At 35.1% G+C, this 23534-nt stretch overlaps 1 protein-coding gene across 1 annotated transcript; it reads right to left on the reverse strand.

Annotated features, from left to right (window-relative positions):
• Window positions 1–1638: 1638 nt before the first annotated feature.
• LOC132499436 (killer cell lectin-like receptor subfamily F member 1) lies at window positions 1639–15441 on the reverse strand. The gene is made up of 6 exons (XM_060114083.1): window positions 15369–15441; window positions 12284–12370; window positions 10487–10585; window positions 5660–5829; window positions 2347–2459; window positions 1639–1756 (listed from the first exon to the last, which is right to left on the reverse strand). The coding sequence occupies exons 1-6, from the start codon at window positions 15439–15441 to the stop codon at window positions 1639–1641; spliced, it is 660 nt and encodes a 219-aa protein (XP_059970066.1).
• Between the last annotated feature and the right edge of the window lie 8093 nt (window positions 15442–23534).

Raw genomic sequence — 23534 nt, forward strand, 5'->3', positions numbered from 1 at the left:
TGAGCATAAACATCACAAAAATGTTTGTCTCTGAAGCACTTAACCCTTCTTATAAACTCCTTCGGTATTTACAGGATTCTCTTTCTATATCAGTCACAGAGCAGACAAATATTTGGGTTTTCAGTTGACTTTTAATGACCTAACAATTAGACCTCCATCAGCTGAGTCTTTTTCTTTTGCACCCCATCTCCCTAGCCATGTATCAGCGTTTTACTTCTGTGATCTCTTAGAGAAAACTTAATATAATAAATTTTTGTGAGTAGTTATTTATGTAGTAGGTAATTTAAAAGGCACTAGAAATATAAAAACAGATATTGGGTCTTTATGTGATTTACAGTCAAGTGAGGGCAGAGGACATTAATCAAATATTCACTGAAAAGACTGGTATAGGTAAGACCTAAAATGTGGTAAGTGCTGGGGAGGGGAATATAATGTCAGAATATTTGACCTTGTCATGGAGCTCAAGGAAAAGCTCTTAAAAATTGAGGAGAGATATAGAGAATATTTGGGAGGTAACCTGATGGAGAAGAGAAGAAGGAGAATTTCAAGTCTAGAGAACAACTTCTGTGAAGGCAATGTGGTGAAATACAGCATCAGTTCCAAGAATTAGTTTAATGGAGTTGTGGTCCTGAGAGTTTAGGTGTTTGGTGTAGGAAGAGACAGAATATGTAAGGAAAGGCTAAACCTGATAGGGATTTCTAGGCCATGTTATGGAATTTGGTATTATTATAAGGAAGATATTGAGGTATTTTTTAAAGGGAAGATTGCATTGTCAGTATATATTTTTAAAAATATCACAGAATTCAAGGCAGGGAATGATTGAAATGGAAGAAAAGTAAAACAGGAAGATGTTGTTATTGCAGTTATTTAATATTTTAGTACCTTTGTATTAAGATCATGAAAGGGGTGGTGGAGAGAGGAAGACAAGTTTGAGAGAGATTTAATAAAAAAATAAATAAAACTTGGTGATATGAGAAGGAAAGGGGATAGCAGCCTAGAGGTGTGTGTGTGAGAGAGGGTAATAACAAGACCACAGCTGGTTTATAGATGGCATAATTGTCTTGTCTGGCATATCCTTTATTGAGATATGGAGTGCTGGAAGATGGTTCCTTTTATGGTGAAATTTAATGAATTATTTTTATATGTTGAGGTTGGAGTACCTTTGAGATTGTAGATTTGCTACGTTAAACAGGCAGGACGGTATACAGGTCTAGTGATCAGGGAATGATCTGGACTAGAGATATAACTTTGATAGACATTGCATTGTATGTAGTAGTTGAAATCATGAGAATGTAGGTGATTAGCTAAGGATATCATAGAGGGAAGATGCAGAAAAGATAAAGACTGAAGTTCCAAAAATACTGGCAAAACAAGACGGATGATTGAATAACTACATTGATCATTCACATGTAAAAATCTATTCATCATATCTACTCATTTTCTAAAACATTTTATTTTCTCTATTGCCCTTTCCACACTTCTGAGAAATAGTACTATAGCCACATGAATCATAAATGGACACACACACACAGCCCTCTAGGACACATGCAACCCTCTGAACTTTCTTATGATCTGAGCTCAAGCTTCATGTGGTGTCTCTCGGTCAGACAAATAGAGACCAATTTTCTGCCAAGTGGATTACAGTTGACAAATCCACTGATGTTGTTTCTCACAACGTTCTTGAACTATCTCAGTATAAGACACCAGGGCACATTTCATACTCCTGGTCCGTGGCTTATTTTCTTTCTTTGAAAACCTATAGAAAAAAGCAAGTGGTTACCTTTACGTCAGCCATGAATATATGCATATGTCAAGAGACTTAAAAGGAAATATTTTTTAATTTTTTGGTGAAAATATAATCATTCAAACAATTTAAATACACAACAGTATGATGGGTAAAGCAATTCTTCCCACGTTTAGCTTTATTTCTCAAAACCTCTCTCCAGAGAAGTTAATAGTTCATTAGAGATAGCTAAAATATTACCTCTGACTTTTTTATCATTTAAAAATTGATCACTGTAAGAAATAAGCAGAAAGTTATGTTTTGTAAACTAAACATGTGCACTCATAAGAGAGTTTATACCTGCTAATTTACCTTTTAGATAAAAAGACAAAATCAGGCAGCAGGGCAAATCCTGTTTCTCACATAAATCTTCTGAGTGGCTGGAGGGAGATTTCTTTTCTTTCTCAACTTTCTGTGTGAACCATTTTATAGAAATATTTATCAGAGTGTAAAAGTCAGGAAATTTATACCTGTTCTATCAGTTCAGGGCCAACAATGTCAAACGTCTCTATCTTGTCACATACAATATGGGATTAAAACCACAAAAAATGCAACAAACTTACAGCTGGGGGTCAAAAGGGCTATTGTCCACCCAGGTCCATAATTCCTCTCCAGGAGGGATCCTCAAACCAACCCAATAAGAGGTTGAAGCCTGTAGGTTCTGCCATAGGAAACTCTAAAGAGAATAGGAAATGTTACATGAAACAAAGTGATTCTGACAGATGCAAGAAAAATAGCACAAGTGCACCTTCTATGTGCTTGGCACTGCACTAGAAGCTGGGAATGAACAGGTTAGACATGCTCCATGCTTTCAAATAGATCACAGTGGAGGGAAAAACTACTGCAACTTGATGGGATGACCGCTAAACAACAATTATGCACAATGTTAGTAGATACCAAAGCTGTGGAGTCCAGCTCCCTGATGTGAGTCCTAGCACTACTATTTACTACCACACATCTTTGCACAGTTATTCAATCTTTTTACTTCTGTATTTTTCCAATCACTAAAATTCAGATTATAACAGTACTATCTCAAAGAACCATTATTGTTTTGTTAATAAATAATAATATTATTAAACACTTCCTGGCACATGATAAATGCTCCTTGCATAAATGTTAATGATTGCTACTAAATACAAGTATGAAATAATATCTAGAAGCAAGAGAATACACAGGGAAAGTTACAGAAAGAAAGCAGTCTCTGAGCTGATGGGACACATACTGTTCATAGGTTTTTTTGTTTGTTTTTGGTTTTTGTAAAGATTTTTTTGGTGTGGACCATTTTAAAGTCTTTATTGAATTAGTTACAATATTGCTTCTGTTTCACGCTTTGGTTTTTTGGCCACGAGGCATGTAGGATCTTAGCTCCCGACCAGGGATTGAACCCACACCCCCTGCATTGAAAGGCGAAGTCTTAACCACTGGACTGCCAGGGAAGGCCCCGTTCATAGATTTTTTTTTTTTTTTTTTTTTTTTTTTTTTTGCTGTATGCAGGCCTCTCACCGCTGCGGCCTCTCCCATTGCAGAGCACAGGCTCCGGACGCACAGGCTCAGCGGCCATGGCTCACGGGCCCAGCCTCTCCGCGGCATGTGGGATCCTCCCGGACCGGGGCACGAACTCGCGTCCCCTGCATTAGCAGGCGGACTCCCAACCACTGCACAAGCAGGGAAGCCCTGTTCATAGGTTTTTAATGTCTCTTTTTGTACAGTGACATAACCCCCGAGCCAAAGTATATGGCCAGCCATAATAAAGGTGACATTTCCCAGCCTCCCTTTTGGCTAAGTGTGACAATGTGACTGACCTAATTTCTGACTAATGGGATAGAATCAACGAATACTGAAATTCTAATTAAGCATTTAAAGAGTAAGTTCATATCCTTCTATTCATCATTTTCTTCTCCTCTGATGGCTAGACTGTGAACTGTGATTGGTTCTAGTGGTGAACCAATCAGAAACAAGTAGACACAGCACCCTACTGATGGGAGCAGAAATCTCATAGCAGTTTAGACTACAATGTGAGTGACATAACTTATTACATATATTCTAAGATAGATCTTTCCCCTATTTTAACACTTTGACTTTGGAAACATTGAACAATCTATGGCTTATGGTAGTTTAATTGGTAGCTTAGTTTTTGCTTTTTAATTGCACTATTTCTTTTAAGGGTACCAATGATACATCTTATAATTGAAAGTGTCATAGATTCAATGAATAAAGTAAACATCCATTTGTTTCAGCTACAGCAATTCTGAAACTCTGTCACATGAAGCTTAATTCATATGCTAAACGGCAAAGCTGTTTGTTGGAAAATAGTCATTAGGCATGTAAAAGAGAGAATGGTGTTTCTCCACTGAATTATCTTTGCATTATGGTCAAAAGAAATCAGTTGACTATATTTGTGTGGGTCTATTTCTGGCCTCTCTATTCAGTTTTGTTGATCTATAAATCTCTTCTTTGCCAATACTATACCATATTTATAAATTTAGCTTTATAGTAAGACTTGAAATTGAGTAGTGTAAGTCCTCCATTCTCCTGCTTTCTTTGGGTTAGTTTGCTCTTTTCGTAGTGTTTTTTTTTTTGTTTGTTTGTTTTTTAAGTAGAAGCCCAGAGTAATGATTCTACATTATCTTCTTTTCAAATATAAGCATTTGATGCTATAAATTTCCCTCTAAACTGCTTAAATTGAAACCCATGAATTTTGACATTATATTGTTATTTTCATTCAACTCAAAATATGTTTTAAAAAAATTTGCCCTGATGCTTCCTCTTTGACCCATACATTATTTAGAAGTGTGATGGTTAACTTTCAAATGTGTGGGATATTTCCAAACATGTTTCTGTTTATAATTTTCAGTTTAATTTTGTTATGGTCTGAGACATACTCTGTGTGATATCTGTATTTGTAAATTTTTAGGTCCCAAAATATGATCTGTCTTCATGAAAGTTCTTTGGAAAAAAATGTGTATTCTGCTGTTGTTGGATAGTATTCTGTAAAATCCGTTAGGTGTAATTGGTTGATAGTGTTGTTCAGATTTATTTATTTGTTTGTTTGTTTATTATCTACTTGTTTTGTCAGTTACTCAGAGAAGAGTGTTGACATCTCCAACTATAATTGGGGATTTATCCATTTCCCCTTTCAGTTCTATCAGTGTTTGTCTTGTTGCATTCACGTGTATAATTGATCACTATAATGGGCTTTAAGGGCTAGAGCCCATGCTCTGCAGCAAGAGAAGCCACTACAATGAGAGGCCCGTGCGTTGCAAGGAAGAGCAGCCCCTGCTCGCCGCAACTAGCAAAAGCCCACGTGTAGCAATGAAGACCCAACACAGCCAGAAAATTAAAAATAAATTTATAAAAATAAAATCAATACTGGCCTTATTTAGAAGGTTTAGTGTCCAACCTTCTTGTAGCAAAATTTCAATCTAAATTAAGCCAGAGCTAGAAAAATACTAGTTTTCTTCAACAAAGAGCAAAACCTAATGAGGACTCTGCTGTATTTCCTTTCCCCCAACATCATCTTTAATTTCAGCTGCCATGCAATCTGATTACAACCTTTGTGAGCAATGGATTAAACATGGGAGATGAGATAGATATTTTATGTCATACATTTAAAATGAAATCTGGTAAACAGTGGGGATCCCTTGTAGAGAAGAACTTAGGTATATAATACCAAATGAATTCCTCTTATACCTAGCCAAAACAAAACAAAAAAAGCCTAAGATAATAATATAGTTCAATGATTCATTCAACCAATAATTGTGTAGTTAATAGCAATGAAGTTTAAAAAATTTATTTCACAGAAATTTTCAAATTTGTAACACAAAGAAGGTATTGCAGTTGTGAAGGATGCTATAATCTCCAAATTTTATATCTCACCATATCAATGAAGTCTCGGATCACCATGAGATGTGAATTTTTCATGACACAGTCATTTTCACTTTCATCCCAAGATTTATCACTTTCCACAACCCAGTAACATTTCCCCCCATGTAGCTTCCAGTCTTCAGAGGGGCATGATTTACTAGCAGTAGAAGAATTAAAAGAAACTGGAAGGAAAAAGGATAAGTAATTAAAAGGAACTTGCGACTGTATCCCTAATACTGTGTGTATACTAATTAAAGCTTCTCAAAATGTGTTAAATTATGGCCTGAGCTTTTTTTGACAAAAGTAAGTGCTTTCCTCCAGGTGGATTTTGAAAAAAAATAAAGATGAACAGAATTGCAATATGTGTATATTGTTTCTTTCTATTTCTTGTTTCTTTTTTCTTTCTCCATTTAGTTTAACTCTCTTAAAAATATATTATGCTTTCTATCAGCTAGGCAATGCATAGACACTAGGATAAAGCAATGGACATCCAAGCCTCAGGGAGATAAAAATTTGGAGAAAAGTAGAAATTAGAGAATTTAATTAATGGTCTGCCAATGAACCAGACATTTTGAGAATTATATATCACACTGGAAGAATTTTTCTTGGGGAAAATTTGTGTAATAAATGTCCCCCAAAACTCATGATCTACCCATGTACAAATGGGTCTTGGCATCCAAAAATGTGCTGGTAACAGATAGATCTCATTTATAATATTTGCCAGTAGACTTAGATGATGACACATAGGTATCCTACACATACCAATAATTTATTGTCCCCTGAAATAAATATTCTTTAAAAACACACATATACATACACACAATGACTTGAAGCCATTGAAGAGTAAAAAAAGCAGGCAGATTTTGGAGAGTAGCTGACACTTGAAACAAGGTATGACAATTTAGAAATTTCCCATTTTTACAACTTTTAGCCTAAGACAGACCAATGTTGGTGCCATGTAGAATGAGCAAAATTTTGGTAGACAATTTGAAGTCTCTCTAGTCTGAATAACCAAAGAACAGAATTTGGGGCAACAACAGATGTTGAAAATAAAGAGTAAATTCCATAAAAGAAAAAAACAAAAGGTGTGCATCAACTGCTGTGTATAAAAATTTTCTAAGTCCCTGGCTGATGAATGTGGAAGCTAGATTACAGCTAAAGATTAAAAAAAGAAAAGAAAAGAAAAAAAAACTGACTTGAGATTTAAACAGCTGCCCCCAAAATAGAAATTTAAATGAATCAAACCATACCAAGAAAAATCAACACTTTTTGGAGAAATGTATCAGAATCAGTCAAATTTTTAAAAATCAAATACTTTATAAAACAAGCCAACATTTTTTAGCAGGAAATACAAACAAGAGATTTGGTCACTGAGGACTTTAGATATTTAAATAATTATATGTATCATAAATAATAATGTTTACATTATTTTAAGAAATAAAAGAATAAATTACAAAATGATCAGATAAGAAGAGACTATCACAAGCTAACTGGAGGGTTTGAAACTAAGTCCTTAGGTTTGAAAACTACAATCATTGAAATTAGACTCAGTGAATGAGCCTGCAGCTTAGAAACAGGAACAGAGAGAATTTGTGAACCACAATGTATATCTGAAAACATTGCCAAGAATTCAGCACAAATTGACAATCAGGGCTTCCCTGGTGGCGCAGTGGTCGAGAGTCTGCCTGCCAATGCAGGGGACATGGGTTCGTGCCCCGGTCCGGGAAGATCCCACATGCCACGGAGTGGCTAGACCCGTGAGCCATGGCCACTGAGCCTGTGCGTCTGGAGCCTGTGCTCCACAACGTGAGAGGCCACAACAGTGAGAGGCCTGCGTACTGAAAAAAAAAAAAAAATTGACAATCATGAGGACAAAAATGAGAGGTTAAGTGAAATGGAAGATAGAAAGCAAAGGCCTATCGAACATCTAATTTAAGTCTTAGAAATAAAATACAGAGAAGGTAGACAAAGAATTAGGAAGGATGGCTGACTAGCTCTATTAAGTTTTACTTTACATACTTTAAGTCTATTCTATTATTTTATTTATTTATTTTGAATTTTATTTTATTTATTTTTTTATATAGCAAGTTCTTATTAGTTAATCATTTTATATATATTAGTGTATATATGTCAATCCCAATCTCCCAATTCATACCACCACCACCACCTCGGCCACTTTCCACCCTTGATGTCCATACGTTTGTTCTCTACATCTCTGTGTCTATTTCTGCCCTGCAAACTCGTTCATCTGTACCATTTTTCTAGGTTCCACATATATGCATTAATATATGATATTTGTTTTTCTCTTTCTGACTTACTTCACTCTGTATGACAGTCTCTAGATCCATCCATGTCTCTACAATTGACCCAATTGCGTTCCTTTTTATGGCTGAGTAATATTCCATCATATATATGTGCCACATTTTCTTTATCCATTCATCTGTGGATGGGCAGTTAGGTTGCTTCCATGACCTGGCTATTGTAAATAGTGCTGCAATGAACATGAGGGTGCATGTGTCTTTTTGAACTATGGTTTTCTCAGGCTATATGCCCAGTAGTGGGATTGCTGGGTCATATGGCAATTCTATTTTTAGTTTTCTAAGGAAACTCCATACTGTTCTCCATAGTGGCTGTATCAATTTACATTCCCACCAACAGTGCAAGAAGGTTCCCTTTCTCCACACCCTCTCCAGCATTTGTTGTTTGTAGATTTTCTGATGATGCCCATTCTAACTGGTGTGAGGTGATACCTCATTGTAGTTTTGATTTGCATTTCTCTAGTAATTAGTGATGTTGAGCAGCTTTTCATGTGCTTCTTGGCCATCTGTATGTCTTCTTTGGAGAAATGTCTATTTAGGTCTTCTGCCCATTTTTTTTTTTTTTTTTTTTTGCTGTACGCGGGCCTCTCACTGCTGCGGCCTCCCCCGCTGCGGAGCACAGGCCCCGGACACACAGGCTCCGCGGCCATGGCTCGCGGGCCCAGCCGCTCCACGGCATGTGGGATCCCCCGGGATCGGGGCACGAACCCGCGTCCCCTGCATCGGCAGGCGGACTCTCAACCACTGCGCCACCAGGGAAGCCCTTCTGCCCATTTTTGAATTGGGTTGTTTGTTTTTTTAATTTGAGCTGCATGAGCTGTTAATATATTTTGGAGATTAATCCTTTGTCTGTTGATTCATTTGCAAATATTTTCTCCTATTCTGAGGGTTGTCTTTCCGTCTTGTTTGTAGTTTCCTTTGCTTTGCAAAAGCTTTGAAGTTTCACTAGGTCCCATTTTTAATTTTTGTTTTTATTTCCATTACTCTAGGAGGTGGATCAAAAAAGATCTTGCAAAAAAAAAAAAAAAAAAAAAAAAAAGATCTTGCTGTGATTTATGTCAAAGAGTGTTCTTCATATGTTTTCCTCTAAGCGTTTTCTAGTGTCCGGTCTTACATTTATGTCTCTAATCCATTTTGAGTTTATTTTTGTGTATGGTGTTAGGGAGTGTTCTAATTTCATTCTTTTACCTGTAGCTGTCCAGTTTTCCCAGCACCACTTATTGAAGAGACTGTCTTTTCTCCATTGTATATCCTTGCCTCCTTTGTCATAGATTAGTTGACCATAGGTCAATACAAGCCTACCTCAAGAAAGAAGAAAAATCTCAAATAAACAATCTAAACTTACACCTAAAGGAACTAGAGAAAGAAGAACAAACAAAACCAAAGTTAGTAGAATGAAAGAAATCATAAAGATCAGAGCAGAAATAAATGAAATAGAAACAAAGAAAACAATAGTGAAGGTCAGTAAAACTAAAAGCTGGTTCTTTGAGAAGATAAACAAAATTGATAAACCATTAGCCAGACCCATCAAGAAAAAGAGGGAGAGGACTCAAATCAATAAAATATTATTTTATTAAGATGAAACAAATTTAGAGTTGGTATCCTTTCCTGCTGGATTGAAACTAGGATTCTAGGACCTGTTATAGATAGGATTATCTGTAACAATAGAAGGATTAGAAAACAAGGTAGACAGAATTTCAAGCTAGAGGTGTATTAAATACCAGTGTTGCCACCTGTATCAATGGTATAGGAGTACAGTAATACGCTTTTGTTCTGGGGATAATGTCCTACAGAATTTGCCCTCATAGTCTCACTAGTTAAAAAAAATTAAAGTTTTTAGAATGTGGTCAAGGGGGCTTGGGAACATCAAAATCTATTTTAAAGTTTTAATGAATTCCTAGAATTTGAATGTACCCTATAACATGGACTGGTAAGTCTTTCTAATAGAGTTATATATGGATGTTCAAACAAAGAAAGGTATATCATTTTTCAATATAGAATTAAATTAACGGATTAAAAATAATAAAGAAAACAGCTGGAAAGAAAAAGAAAACAGAAAGAACAAATGACTGAGTGTCTTCTTGAATTTAAAAAGTAGGTAAATACACTCAGATGAGAAAGCAAGATAAAGATTACCATTTACAGTTTTTTACATGTAATAACATTAAAAATTGACAAAAACCTACCTGATATGATCATGAATTTTAGGAATGAAAATATTTTGATTACATTCTGTGCCTGAACATGTCCCAAAAGAAGTTTAAAAAAGAAAATGCAATTATTCCAATATAATACCTCTAAATTCATTTACAACTCATTATATAAGCTTATTTTTCTCATTTGTCTTGGATCTTTAAATATTTTTGTCAAGGACTGTAATAGGTCCCTGAAAAACAGTGATCTAAACCATCCCTCTGTAGGGGTAGAGGAATCTCCTCTTTATTCAGATATACCCAAGTAAAATCCACACTACTGTCCATACTTGTTTACTCAGGAATTAGGCAATATAAAATAACATTACCTATTGAGGTGCTTGTTTCAGATTTATTTTGCCCAGTACAGTATTTCTCTTTTGATTCATTATTTACTTTAGTATGTCTTGCAGATTTGAACTGGATAACTAATAAAACAAGAAACATATTTTCTGTATTAAATACAAAGCAGAAAATCATTGGGTTCTAGAGACTCTGAAGTTCATTAATGTGGAAACCCCATAGTAATTTAAATGATTAAAAATTTAGAGGGAAAAATAACATTACTTTTTTCCAAGATTTGGACGTTCCTTTGCAAGCATTCTTGTTAATCTTATTAATGTTAACTTTAGGGGAATTGGAAAAATATGACCTGGACCAGAAGGATACTCACTTCTTTTTTTCGGAGTTTTCATATTTATTTTAATAAACACAAAATAACCAGCTCAGGATATAAGCCTCATTTGGATAGTTTGTATTTTGTGAGTTCTTATTAACTGTATCAGGTATCACTTGATTCATGGAAAGGGTTTTATGTGTTTTGATTTCAGTTCATGATTCTGTTCCTTTTGAGATTGTGAGTGTAAATCCTACACATAGAAGGGTAGGGTGAGCCCAGAGTATTTTTCGACCATGAAGAAGACAGCTGTCTTTCTGATGGCCACTTAACTGAAATTACTTTTGGTAATTTATAATCTCATAATAGTGTGTATTAGGCAATTAAATCTTTAAAATCTATTGTAGTAACAAACAAATCTGTTTTACTAACAAAAAACTGTTTCGATAACAAACAAATCTATTATCTTATAACAAAAAGAAACATAGAAGAGATGGTTTCTTGGTTTTTGTTTTAGCCCCACTGCCTGGCATGGTGGGATCTTAGTTCCCTGACCAGGGATCGAACCCATGCCCTCTGCAGTGGAAGCGTGGAGTCTTAACCACTGGACCACCAGGGAAATCCCAGCAGAGATGTTTAATGCTAAGTATTTTTGCTTCCTCCCCTCAATGTTAAAGCCCCAATTCAACCATTGACTAGTTACATTAAACTAGTCAAACCACTTATCACTCTGGGCTTTGGATTGTTCACCTCAACTGGAGGTTTGACCTTGCTGATTTCTAGAGCCCCATTCAGTTCTAGAATTCTATGACTCTGCCTACTGACCTTGAATTATTAATGACATTCATAATTACTAATATCATTCACAAGGGCAACATAGGTAGACACGGCCTTTGTCTGTTCTAGAGTTTGGTTTAATCTGGAAATCTGAATTCCTTAGAATATATATATATCATCTGGGAGTTTTTCTCCAAGCATTTATTCAATAAAATATTAAAATAATTGTCACATGAGATTGGGCTATGTTTAGCTATATCCACAGTATATGAGTATAATTTTAAAATACTTGATTGAATTGATTGATTTTAGACAAATTTCCCATCCATGAATACAAGATTGATGATGATGTCCAGGAGTAATTAATGAATAAGCTTAAACAGAAATATGCTTCATTATTTAATTTGCTTTCGCTGACCACAGTTTCAGAGAAGACGGTGTATAACTCACGATCAACTGCATTGGGAAATGCATTGTGCATAAAATGCACTTTATGATTTTGGTCATAAAATATAAATCTAATCTCTTTCCTTTATCAATGAAATGAATCCATAATATGTATTAATCACAAGCTGAAGTTCTATGGAAAATCTCTAATTTTAATTGTGTATCAAATTTCATGCTTTTTGTGAAGTTATAATGTATAGGAACCACTTGAACAGCAAACACAATTACAATAGGTGGTGCTAAAATAATACTTTGGGATAAATAAATGGTATTGATAATTACTTACCAAAAATGCTCAGCACAATTACTATTACAAGAAGGATGATAATCATTGCACAACCAACTTTCAGGAAAACTCCATGGTGGTGAGAATCTATAATATTGGATAGATTTCACTAATAAATAATTCCAGTAAATAATTCCTTATGTAGTAAGAGGTAGGGAAGGGCTGAATAAACTTTGTCAGTTATGACCTTGAGTTACTTTCCTTTGAAATACGTAGATCCAGCTTCCTTTTACACACACACACACACACACAGACACACACACACAGCATATTTGGTCCCCTGGTTTGTGAAAAGGGGGGCCTAGAAAACTGTGAATAGATGTAAATTTTTCCTTGTTGATTTACCATACATATTCCTCAGTATTCATCTTAACTATGATTTGCTCTCTGTATCCTTAAGTTTTTATATAAGACTGTGAAATTCTCCAGTCTCTAATAAGCTTACTGATAACACTCACTTATTTGGATTGGTCCGTTCTTTCATGCCTCCTCCTTTATACAATACACCTATTTCCTGTGACATGTAATTGTAATTTCATAAAATCATACATTTTAAAATAAAAGTAATTTTAGGGATAATCTTGTCCAACATTCGCATGTTAAAAATGGGGATTTCAAGTCCACAAGCACACAGTTACTTGATAGCAGAGCTGAGACTGTACCTTGGGTGTCTTGACTACCAAAATTAGTACTGTGTTCACTATCTACTCTATCTCTTGTACTCGAAAGATAAATAAATCATAAAAAGAAACTGGCATTTTTAGCTTTGGGTTGATAGTTAAAACCAATAGGCTCTTATCCCAGATAGTTACAGTATATTAATTCCACTAGATATGTGATTTATCTACACACACATACAATATACTGAGAGTGTACTACTATAACTGATGTTGAAATATAACCAATTACAAAACCAAGTGTCGAGACATTAATCTGAGTGTTTATTTAGTGGAATCCTATTATAGAGTGTTTTGTCCACATTATTATTGTTATTAAGTAAAACATCTTTAGTGAGAATTTATTAATTCTCAAAACACTAAAAGAAATCCATGTATTTTCTTTTATTAGGCAAAACAATGCAAAGTATGTCAGTCAAGACCATCACCAGAAGAATGTGATAATATCCCAACACACATTTCTAGTATGAAGAACTGGGATTACAGACCTAAAAAGCTGGAGAATAAAGCATCCGAGTTCATGAAAGGACTAATATAAGGGGTACTAGGTCATTCTTTTAGGCCCCTGAAGCAAAGGTTATAAAGGCATGAATTTCTGAATCTTAGCCTGGGATATTCTCAGTGGAATCATACTTTGTTACTGAGATTTCACTCAGTGTCATGGTGATAGCCCTCTTTGTTTTATATCTTGGAGAACTGATGAACCTACAATATTTAAAGTGTTTAGTATAAATGAGATCCATTTATTTAGTCATCCATTTATTCATCCGCCTACCAAGCATCTATCGATTGCCTGCTATGTACTTAGTACTGTGTGAGGTGCTGGGTGTACAAAGATTAAGGGATTAGGGAGAGGGTTTCAACACATATGAGGCTCTGAAATGGAAAAGAATATGGTAATTTTAAAGAGCAGGAGAAAGCCAACAACCAGAGCAAAATAAGTGAAATTTACCAAGTTAGAAGAGACAGGCCAGGGATAATTGTGTAGGACTCTGTAGGACATTACAATCCAATGTATCAAATAGTTCTTTCCCTCCTCAATGATATGACACATGAGAACAGAAGTTGCGTTTATCCACGACAGAGACATGCAGTGAAAGAGTAATATGATATTTGACTTCTGGTCATAAGCATGACTGCAGGTAGATAATTTAATTTTTATATATTCATATTTCTTCATTTTTAAGATTAGAATATTAGACTGGACAGCATTAAAGCTGTCCCAAAATCTTTAAACCAGGAAAAGAGTAATGTTCTTTCCATAAACAGAAGAAATTAAATCCTGGAATGTAGAATCAAAAATACTGGTTTTGTTGTTTGAACTGAGTTAAAATAACCTCTAGAAAAATGGACCAATTATATGAGATTCAGGGGAAATGGGGGAATAAGAGTACAGTTCTAGTCCATGTTATTTTTCAAACGAAATTCCATTAACTCATATAAAATGAAAGCTCCCAGTCTATTGAGAAAATAAAGCAGAAAAGCCTCTATTCCGCAAGTTAGAGAGATAATATTTAAACACAGGAAATAACAGACTCTTGCAACTGGAGAAAACAACTCACCAGATCCACTTGAAAACTGCAAACGCATAAATATAGAAGAAAAAATATATTCTTGGGAAATAATAGAAAAGCAAAACATCAGGTTCACTCCACAAGGACAAAGAACCATGAGGAGACTTTAAGTTATTTAAACATTTTTATAAACTTTACAATATAAAAATTCTTACCCTAGAGAAGAGAATATAAATGCAACATGGACATTTCCTTAAGGCTTCATGTATAAATACACTGGATTTGAAAATCTATTATTTCTGAGGTGGTTTGTGTTTAAGGTTACAATCTTATCTTTAGCTGCGTGCTGATCTACTCAGGTTCCAAACATATTCTATTACTCAGATAGTCGTTAATTCTAAACTTCAGGAAATGAAATAGTAACATCTTATGCCTCTTTAGTTTAACTTAACATTTTTATCCTACCAATATGCAAATTCCAAAAGGCTAAATAACAATGTGAATAATTGCCAGGGATATTTTTCTTAGTGTAAATGAGTTGATCATATTATTTTAAAAGGGCAGATTTGATTGGCAATGAGTAAAGTTGTAGAGCAGAAAGGGGTTATGAGTATTGATGTCACCATGGGAGTATAATAAATGTTCACCACAAGAAATATAAGGAATAGAGGGTCTATGAAAACCAAAAGCAAAGTTCTACATATTAAGACTAAAGTTACAATTAACTTTATAACACTTGTTGTCATTAAAAACATTCACTCTTATTCTTGCATTCAGTAAGTTTTGCTTTGAATCCAGTCTCCTATTTCCAGTAAGACAGATAGAGACACAGGACAGAAATAAGGGAGATTAAAATCAAAACAAATTTTAATAAGAGTTCTAAATCCAACTTACCAGATCTCTGACGTGAAGATGAATGTTCTGAAGATGAATGTTTGATATCAGCATAGATTATATCTCCAGCCATTGCATATATTAAAAAGAGAGAAAAGTCACAAGTAGTAGTCTGAGGAAGGAGGCCCAAAGTTTTGCAAACTTCCTGTAAGTGAGATAAATTGAGATGGATGATTTCCTTCCCCTCTCCCAAGTTTGGTGGGTTTCCCCAGTGAGTAAAAGATAAGAGCAATGTGTTCAGCCTTATCAATCAAGGCAATAGATTTTTGAACACTTGCATGATATGGAAGAAAACTACTGTCCATGCAGTATTTTCTTGCTCTTCAGTTAGTTTTCTGCCTACATTTGGAATAATTTTAACTTTTAGTAATACTACAGAAGATACTGCATCACTTTCCTCTAAACCACTTCCTCTTTTAGCTAAGAAATAGTCTCTGGCAGAAGCTCTTTGACCTTCTAGCATTTTCTCCAAAGTGGAATAGCAATTTAGAAGGGAGGACAAGAAAAAAAGAGGGTTTTTAATATGAATGTAATACAAAGAATTGATAGACTCCTCATCTTGAAATGCACTGTAATTACTTAGGTAATACTTTAAAAATACCCTTAAAGCTATTTCTTCTCTTCTATGTTTTATAATATTAAAATCAAAGTAAGTTGAGGCATAGATTATGCAGTGGATTTCCAAACTGAAAAATAATCTATATGAGATAGAAATAACTCTATGTCAAAATAATTCAAGGTTCTGTCATAAAAGAAAATGAATCTCATTTTTAAATGAGGTTCACAGAAATTTAGCATTGAATGCAATGTATTAAGCATAGATTTTAATCTCCCATTTCTTGTAAAACTCCACTAAAATTATATTAAAGGAATAAAAATGTATAAGTTCAAAACAATTTAAAAAATGAATGGGTTCTAACAGATGAAAAAATTCAGCAAATTCCTGGAAAATGGAGAGTAGATGGAGATGTGATAATTGATGGAACAAGGCAAAAGAAAGTGAAGCCTAGAATATTCAGACGTAAATAACTGAGGAGATAGCCCAGCTACCCATGAAACCCTCATAACACTCAGAGCTCAAAAATGGCAGGTATGAAAAATGACAGGAGATATTAGCTGATGGCCAATAAGGTTGATTTCCTCAAGATCCACCCAAATGCATTGCAAACAGTTATTTAAACTGTAGTCACCTCTCCCAGACCCCAGTCCAAGTAATTTAACCTACATTAATCAAATAGCTAGAGAACATATCTTGGCTTCTTGACATGTAGGGGGTCTCTCAGTATAAAGACTAACCCCACAAGGCTTCTGACCTTGAAGGTCAGCCTTGAACACCAACCTCTGTCTCCTAACACCACTTTGACACTCCCTGTTTTCTGGGCTGTTATAACACTTTATATGTTGTTCTGCATTTTATATATGAAAAACTGACTTTGAGAAGTTACATGCAGATGGCTTGCATAACCATTTTCAGAGTGAGGATTTGAACTCATCACAAACTGAATTCAAAGCCCAGGCCATAATACAATAATGCTTTCTAGATTTTGAGGGTAAGAATCATGTTTTATTATTCTTGCTACTCCCATCATTCAATCTATGCCTGAAACATAATAGACACTTAGGAATTATGTGTTGGATTATCAAATCAGTTAATGCTACACTGAATTTTATTACTGGACTATAACATTCCATTATGAGAGCAATTACCTTTGACTGAAAAGTAGACTTCTAATCATATGAAAAGTAGTATCGATGATCTAGCCATGTACCACTAAAACAAATACTAGCATGTGGAGAACCTATTATAAGTTATATAATAAATCCTTGGAATTTACAAATTTAATATTAATGATCCCTGTCTCCTCTCTCTGCCCCCAAGTAACAAAGGGTATGCATTATGTAGTAATCTATAAATTCGATGAGATATGGCTTTTAATTGAGTGTCATAAATCCCTATAGGTAGGGCTCGCTTAGCCAGAAAGACCGTTTATATAAAGTCAACTTGTGGATGAATTACATAATGGAATGTTAAAAGTAGCAGTGCCTTGGAAAGCATGTTATTAAGTAATCCAAATAAAACACATCTGGAAACAAAATAAAGCTGTTTAGTTAAATAATCTAAACTCATCAAATGCTCATCAGCAAAGATGTGAAAGGGTAACACATATTTAGTTAAGCTGCTGTATTTTAGGTATTATGTGTCCATAGTGATATTCTCAAATTTGGTGACACAACTTTCATAGGTATAACTTTTTTCAATGTCAAGTTTAAGCATTAGTGATTTAAATATGTGGTGTTATCATTATTGATAGATACTACTTCTAAATAATGGAGTAATATGTACTTGAAATAAGCTTTATCACTGCCCTAACATTAATAATAATTTTGTCAATCACTTTTCTGTGCATGGATTCCAAATCGAATTCTCAATCCTAGCCTACTTCCTGGAGTACAAGTCCTCATTTCCAACTGCTTTTCGGTATGTCAAACTCGAAACAATCAAAAGTAACCCAGACTTTACTGCTCCTTCCACTGTGTCACCTCTTTCTTTTGTTGGCTCCCTTCCTTTGGAGAAACTCGGGCTTAATATCTTTCCTTTGATTCCCACTTCTTTCACTTTTCGAAGTTACGTGTGGGTGAGTGATGTAGGGTGGCATATAATAAGTCATTCATTTGAGTTGAAGGAGTCTTTTTCAACTTAGATGAACTTGTGACAAAGAATGTGCTCAGAGAAGATAATGCCATCTGGAATCAGGAAGGACTTAGTGAATGATTGAAAGTTTATCAGAAAAGTAATTCCTCCTGTGCTTGCTGGCAAGAGTGGAAGGCAGAAAGTGTGTTCTCTGAATACTTCTGAGGGGAGAGAAAATTTTATTTTGCTGATAAATATCTACTTTGGAATACGGAGACAGGAAAAGAATTATGTGTCCTATGCTATATTTGTATTCGTGTGTATGTATGTGTATACATTTTTAAGGTCAACAATATATGATATATATTTTTTAAAAAGCATATGCTTGTATGCATGCATGAAAAGATTTAATTTTATATAGAAATGACATACCTTTTGCCCTTTTCAGTAATCTACAACACTGTCAAATATTCTAGGCTGGTGGTTCTCAACCTTGACTGCACATTGAAATTTCCTGGAGAGTTTTTTTTTTTTTTTTTTAAATACAGATATCTGGACTTCATATGAGACTTAAAAAATTTTTTTCATTTGTCTGCATCAAAATTTTAAACATCTCTTCTATATGTGATTCTATATATAGCCAGAGTTGAGAACTGTCGAGCTACCACACATGAGTAGAGTGATGTACAGGTTCAGCAAAAAGGAGAAGAAAAACTCAGGCAGCTGTAACAGGAGCAGAAATAGCAGCAGCACTGATGAATAAGAGACCACGTTTCCTATATGCCAAACCAACAACAATGACAAGGCCCATCATTTTTCCCACACCAGGGGAACTCCTTAGTAGTAGAGGCCAGATCTGAGGGAAAAAACATGACTCAAAAGCTGGCCTTGATTTCTTTTTCAAAACAGGATCCACAACTCAATGTGAACTAAAGGAAATGCATCCACGGATTGGTTTTTGTCCATGGGTGCCCAGGTGTCTCCATGACCTAGAGAGTGTGTCTTGGAAATTCAATCTACAGAAATAAAACAACAGAGGCAGTGTGTATAGAAATAACACTTACCTTATACTGGAGGAAAAGTAGATTGATGTTTGAGAATTTTCATTGGTTATTACAGCACATTAATTAATTTGAGAAGTATGATGTTGCATGTTACAGGTCCTAAATCTGCAGATTCTAAATTTAGTAGGAGTACAGGATAGTCAGTATTTTCTTATATCAACCACCAATTTGTGCTCTGCTGTGGCACAGCAATATTTTTGGAAGTAACTGACTATATGTTAACTTAGATGGGCCTTAAGGACCTGTTTACTTAACGTTTACTTAGGGACTTTTAAAGAAAAGATCAAGATGTTTTAGTGTGTTGCTTACTTCTGGAGGAGTTCACTATATCTCTAAAAGAATGGAGGTGCTGAAATCTAAGTTAGCATCCTTGAAAGAAAAGAAGAAACAGAAGCCACGTAAGAGATGTGGCTACTAACCCCAGACAGGAAATATTTACCAATGGTGATTTAGAACGGTGAACAAAGAAGTTCTTCTGAGAGGAAAAATAATACAGCCAGTTGCATTATATTTATGTAACATTTTCATACTGATATAATTCTCATGATGTGTGTATTCTGGACAATTCATATAAATGGAATCATATAATATGTAGCCTTTTGTGTCTGGCTGTTTCATTTAATGTTTTCAAGGTTCATCCAGATTGTAATATGTATCAGTACTTCATTCTTTTTTATAGCAGAATACTATTCCATTGTATGGATATACCACATATTGCTTATACATTCATCAGTTGATAGACATTTGATTTATTTCCACTTTTGGCTTTCATTAATAATGCTTTTATGGGGGCTTCCTGGTGGCGCAGTGGTTGCGAGTTCGCCTGCCGATGCAGGGGACACGGGTTCGTGCTGCGGTCCTGGAAGATCCCACATGCCATGGAGCGGCTGGGCCCGTGAGCCATGGCCGCTGAGCCTGCGCGTCCGGAGCCTGTGCTCTGCAGCGGGAGAGGCCACAACAGTAAGAGGTCCACATACCGCAAAAAAAGGAAAAAAAAAACAAAACCCTGAGACATTTATTTAGTTATCAGTGAAGAAATTTGATCAAAATAAGGTCAAGAGATTTTTGTCAACAAAGACAACATATGTATCAGAGAGAGAGAAATTACAGTTTTCAGTAATTTGTCTGAATGTGTTTTTACACATGTGAACTTGAAATATAGTTTGACTGAATATAATTAGATTGATATCACATTGCCTCTGAATTTTAGTGGCACTTTCTGTCAGATGACATATCGTTATTAAAAAGTACAATATATTTCCAATTTCTGATTCCTGGATTTATATGTATGTTGTAAGGCACGTATCTATTTGCAGATAGATAGATATCTCCAAATATTTTCTGCTCAGGGAAACATTGGGTGTATTTCTATTAGTAGATTAATTTTCATGGAATGTTATATAAAGTTTTTAAAATTTTAACAAATTTACTGTAAAGATATTTACATAAATACACTAACCTCCATTTACATTAAATCTGTAAATATATTCTGGTAATTGTATTAGCTAAAAACTAACATTTATTAAGATCATTTTGTGTTTCAGACATTAGCTCATTTAAACCTCATAGCATTACAACAAATATAAAAGCTAGGTGATTTTATTATCCCTATTTATTGCCGAGAAAGCAAAGTAACTTACCTAACGTCACACAGAAGGATAGGAGCTGAGCAGAAATTTGAAACATTATTTGACACCAATGCATGTAAACTCAATGACTAAACTCACGGGCTTCTCCTAGAACTGGAAGCTGAGATTCAAAACAGTGTCCTCCCCACAGGGAGCTGAGTTGTTAGTGAATTAGACACACCATTTACTAACATTTAATATATGAAACAAAAAATTATCCAACAGAGCATGCACGAGGTTATATTGCAGCCTGGAAATGAGTCAGAGAGAAAGTGAAACTTGAAGTGAGATGTAAACATTGAAGAAAAAAGGGCACTTAATTTTATTAAGAAATAAACCTGATGAATAAGTGGACTAACCACATGGAAATGTGCAATAAAGAAGTGCTTTTAGGATATGCAACAATTTGTGTTAGGCTGGTTTCCCTTGTCATTCCAAGCTTTCAAAAAGTTTCAGAAAAATGGAATCGTACAGTTTGCAGTCTTTTATGTCTAGCTTCTCCCCTCATCAGACTTTCGATACTTATTTGTGCTGTCACAGGTGTGATGAGTTCAGAGCTTCATAGTGCAGTTGCACCATGATTTATCTGTTTTACAGTGGATGGACATCTGCGTTGTTTCCAGTTCGGGGCTGTGATGAATAAAACTCCTGTGAATTTTTTGCACTTTTCTTTGGACACATATCACATTTATTTTTGTTAGCAAATAAGTGGAATTTCTGGATGAGGCATCTGTATGTTCAATTTTAGTAGAGACTACCAAGCCAAGGAAGTAGTCATCAATTTACACTCTCTGCAGAAGTTTTTTTTCCAACTGATGTAATTCTCTCTGGCGTTTAGTATTCTCAGTTTATGTTTTTGTTCATTTCTTTTTATTAAAAAAATTTGATGTTGTAGTAGGCGTGCAGTCACTCCTTTTAGCTTTGATTTCCATTCCTCTGATGACAAATTTGAGGGTTTTGAAAAGCTGATGTGTCATTTTGATGTCCTTTTTTATGCAATGCCCTTTCAAGTTTTTTGCCCCTTTAAAAATTTGTGTTGTCTGTCTTTTTCTTATTGATTTCTCAGTTTTTTAAGGTATAAATCTCACAGTCTTTGCTAAGGGAACCTGGGTGGCTATTGAGACACAGCTTCAGCACTCAGGCACACAGTTAAAACTTTTCCTTAGCCTTCACTTCCTATGGCTACAGTCTCAAGGTCAGTCAGAGGTGAGACCTTTGGACCTTTTCAAATCATTCCTGGACATGCACACGTTACATGTGTATGGCATTCCAGATTCCCAGGAATAGGTTCAAAGTCCACTTTTCAAAATCCACATGCAACAACACAAATAAGTATAAAAAATCTACTGATGAGCAAAGTTTTTCCTTTTAAATTTTGGTCAGCTTTTTGTCTCCACTGTTACTATTGCTGCTTTAGAAAGTGAAGCAATAGTCACTGATGTTTTTGACAAACACATAGGAATTAGGGAAAGAGTAGTTGGTTTTAAAAGCATCTCATCTGAAGATGAACAGGCAAGATTTAGCAACAAGGTGGAAGCTGAAGGAAAAAAATGTCATGTCGGTAGGGGGCGCTGTGTGATTGTGGTTGCCATAAACAGCAACAGCAATGAAATCTGATATATTCAGTTTTAAATATTCTATATTTTTATGTGCTTATATAAGCCATATTTTCTCAGTGTCAAATTGTCTGGGTATGAGTTCTAGATTTGAAATGTAAAGGCTTTGGGCAAACTACTTAGTTTCCTTATGACTTGGTTTCCTTGCATATAAAATGAGATCTTAATTAACACCTAAATCCTAGGGTTTTTGTGAGGATTAAGTAAATTGATCATATGTAAAGTATTTAGTCCCTGACATATAGAAGCACCAAATAATGTTGGTTATAACCATAGCTATATTTTTATTATGTTTATTGGAACAATATCATCATTCAATGCAAACTTTTGCTACTTTTATATTTTTGGCGCTTTGGATAACACAGGGAGGAAATGTCCTCAAACTTATCAAAGTAGTGTGAGTTGAAGACTGCACCACATGGAATCAGGTATAATTCAGCAAAATGTAACTAATGGAAAGCCTGGAACAACAGCTAAGAGTGAGAGATATTAAGCAACAAACAAGATTTTAAGCACTCCCCAAGAACTTTGGGAATTATTCAGAAGAAAAGATTTCTTAAAGGCAGCAGGAGACTTCAAGTAGTCTTATGTGGCTATTCATAAAAAACATGGATAAGCATTCACTAGGTGATACCAACCCTGTCCCCACTAAGAGCAACCTGTAAAGTAGGTAAAATATTTTAAACCATATTAAAGGTATCAGGGAGATAGAAAGTAGTGAAGAATAACATAATGCAAGTCCAAGAGAAAGTTGAAACCTGAAAAGAAGAGCTGCTTTTCCTATAGAAGATTTTCAAAGACAGACAAAGAAGCTGAGTTCCTGAACAGGGCTTTGGTGTCTTAGAATCAAGGGTAACTCTGGTCTTCAAGCAGGGGTAAGGGACTGAAAAATCAGTATATCTCGCTGGGTTGGTTCACCAAAATCTATACCCAAGGACAAGATTTTCCAACCTTGGAACTATTGACAATTTGAGTGAGATTATTCTTTGCTGTTGGTGGGGGGGTGTCCTGTGTGTTGTATGATGCTTAGAAGCATCCCTTCATCCTTTACTTCTACCTTCTAGGTGCCAGTAGCAAGCTTCCCTCCACCTTTACTCCATACCATGTTGAAGAACCAAAACTATCTCCAGACATTGCTAAATATCCTTTGAGGGACAAAACCCTCCCAGGTTGAAAAACACCAGGTTGATTTGAGAGTAGACTGGTCTTTGAAGGAGGTAGAGCTC

The sequence above is a fragment of the Mesoplodon densirostris genome, chromosome 11 (genome assembly GCF_025265405.1).
Source record: "Mesoplodon densirostris isolate mMesDen1 chromosome 11, mMesDen1 primary haplotype, whole genome shotgun sequence".
Classification (NCBI taxonomy): Eukaryota; Metazoa; Chordata; class Mammalia; order Artiodactyla; family Ziphiidae; genus Mesoplodon; species Mesoplodon densirostris.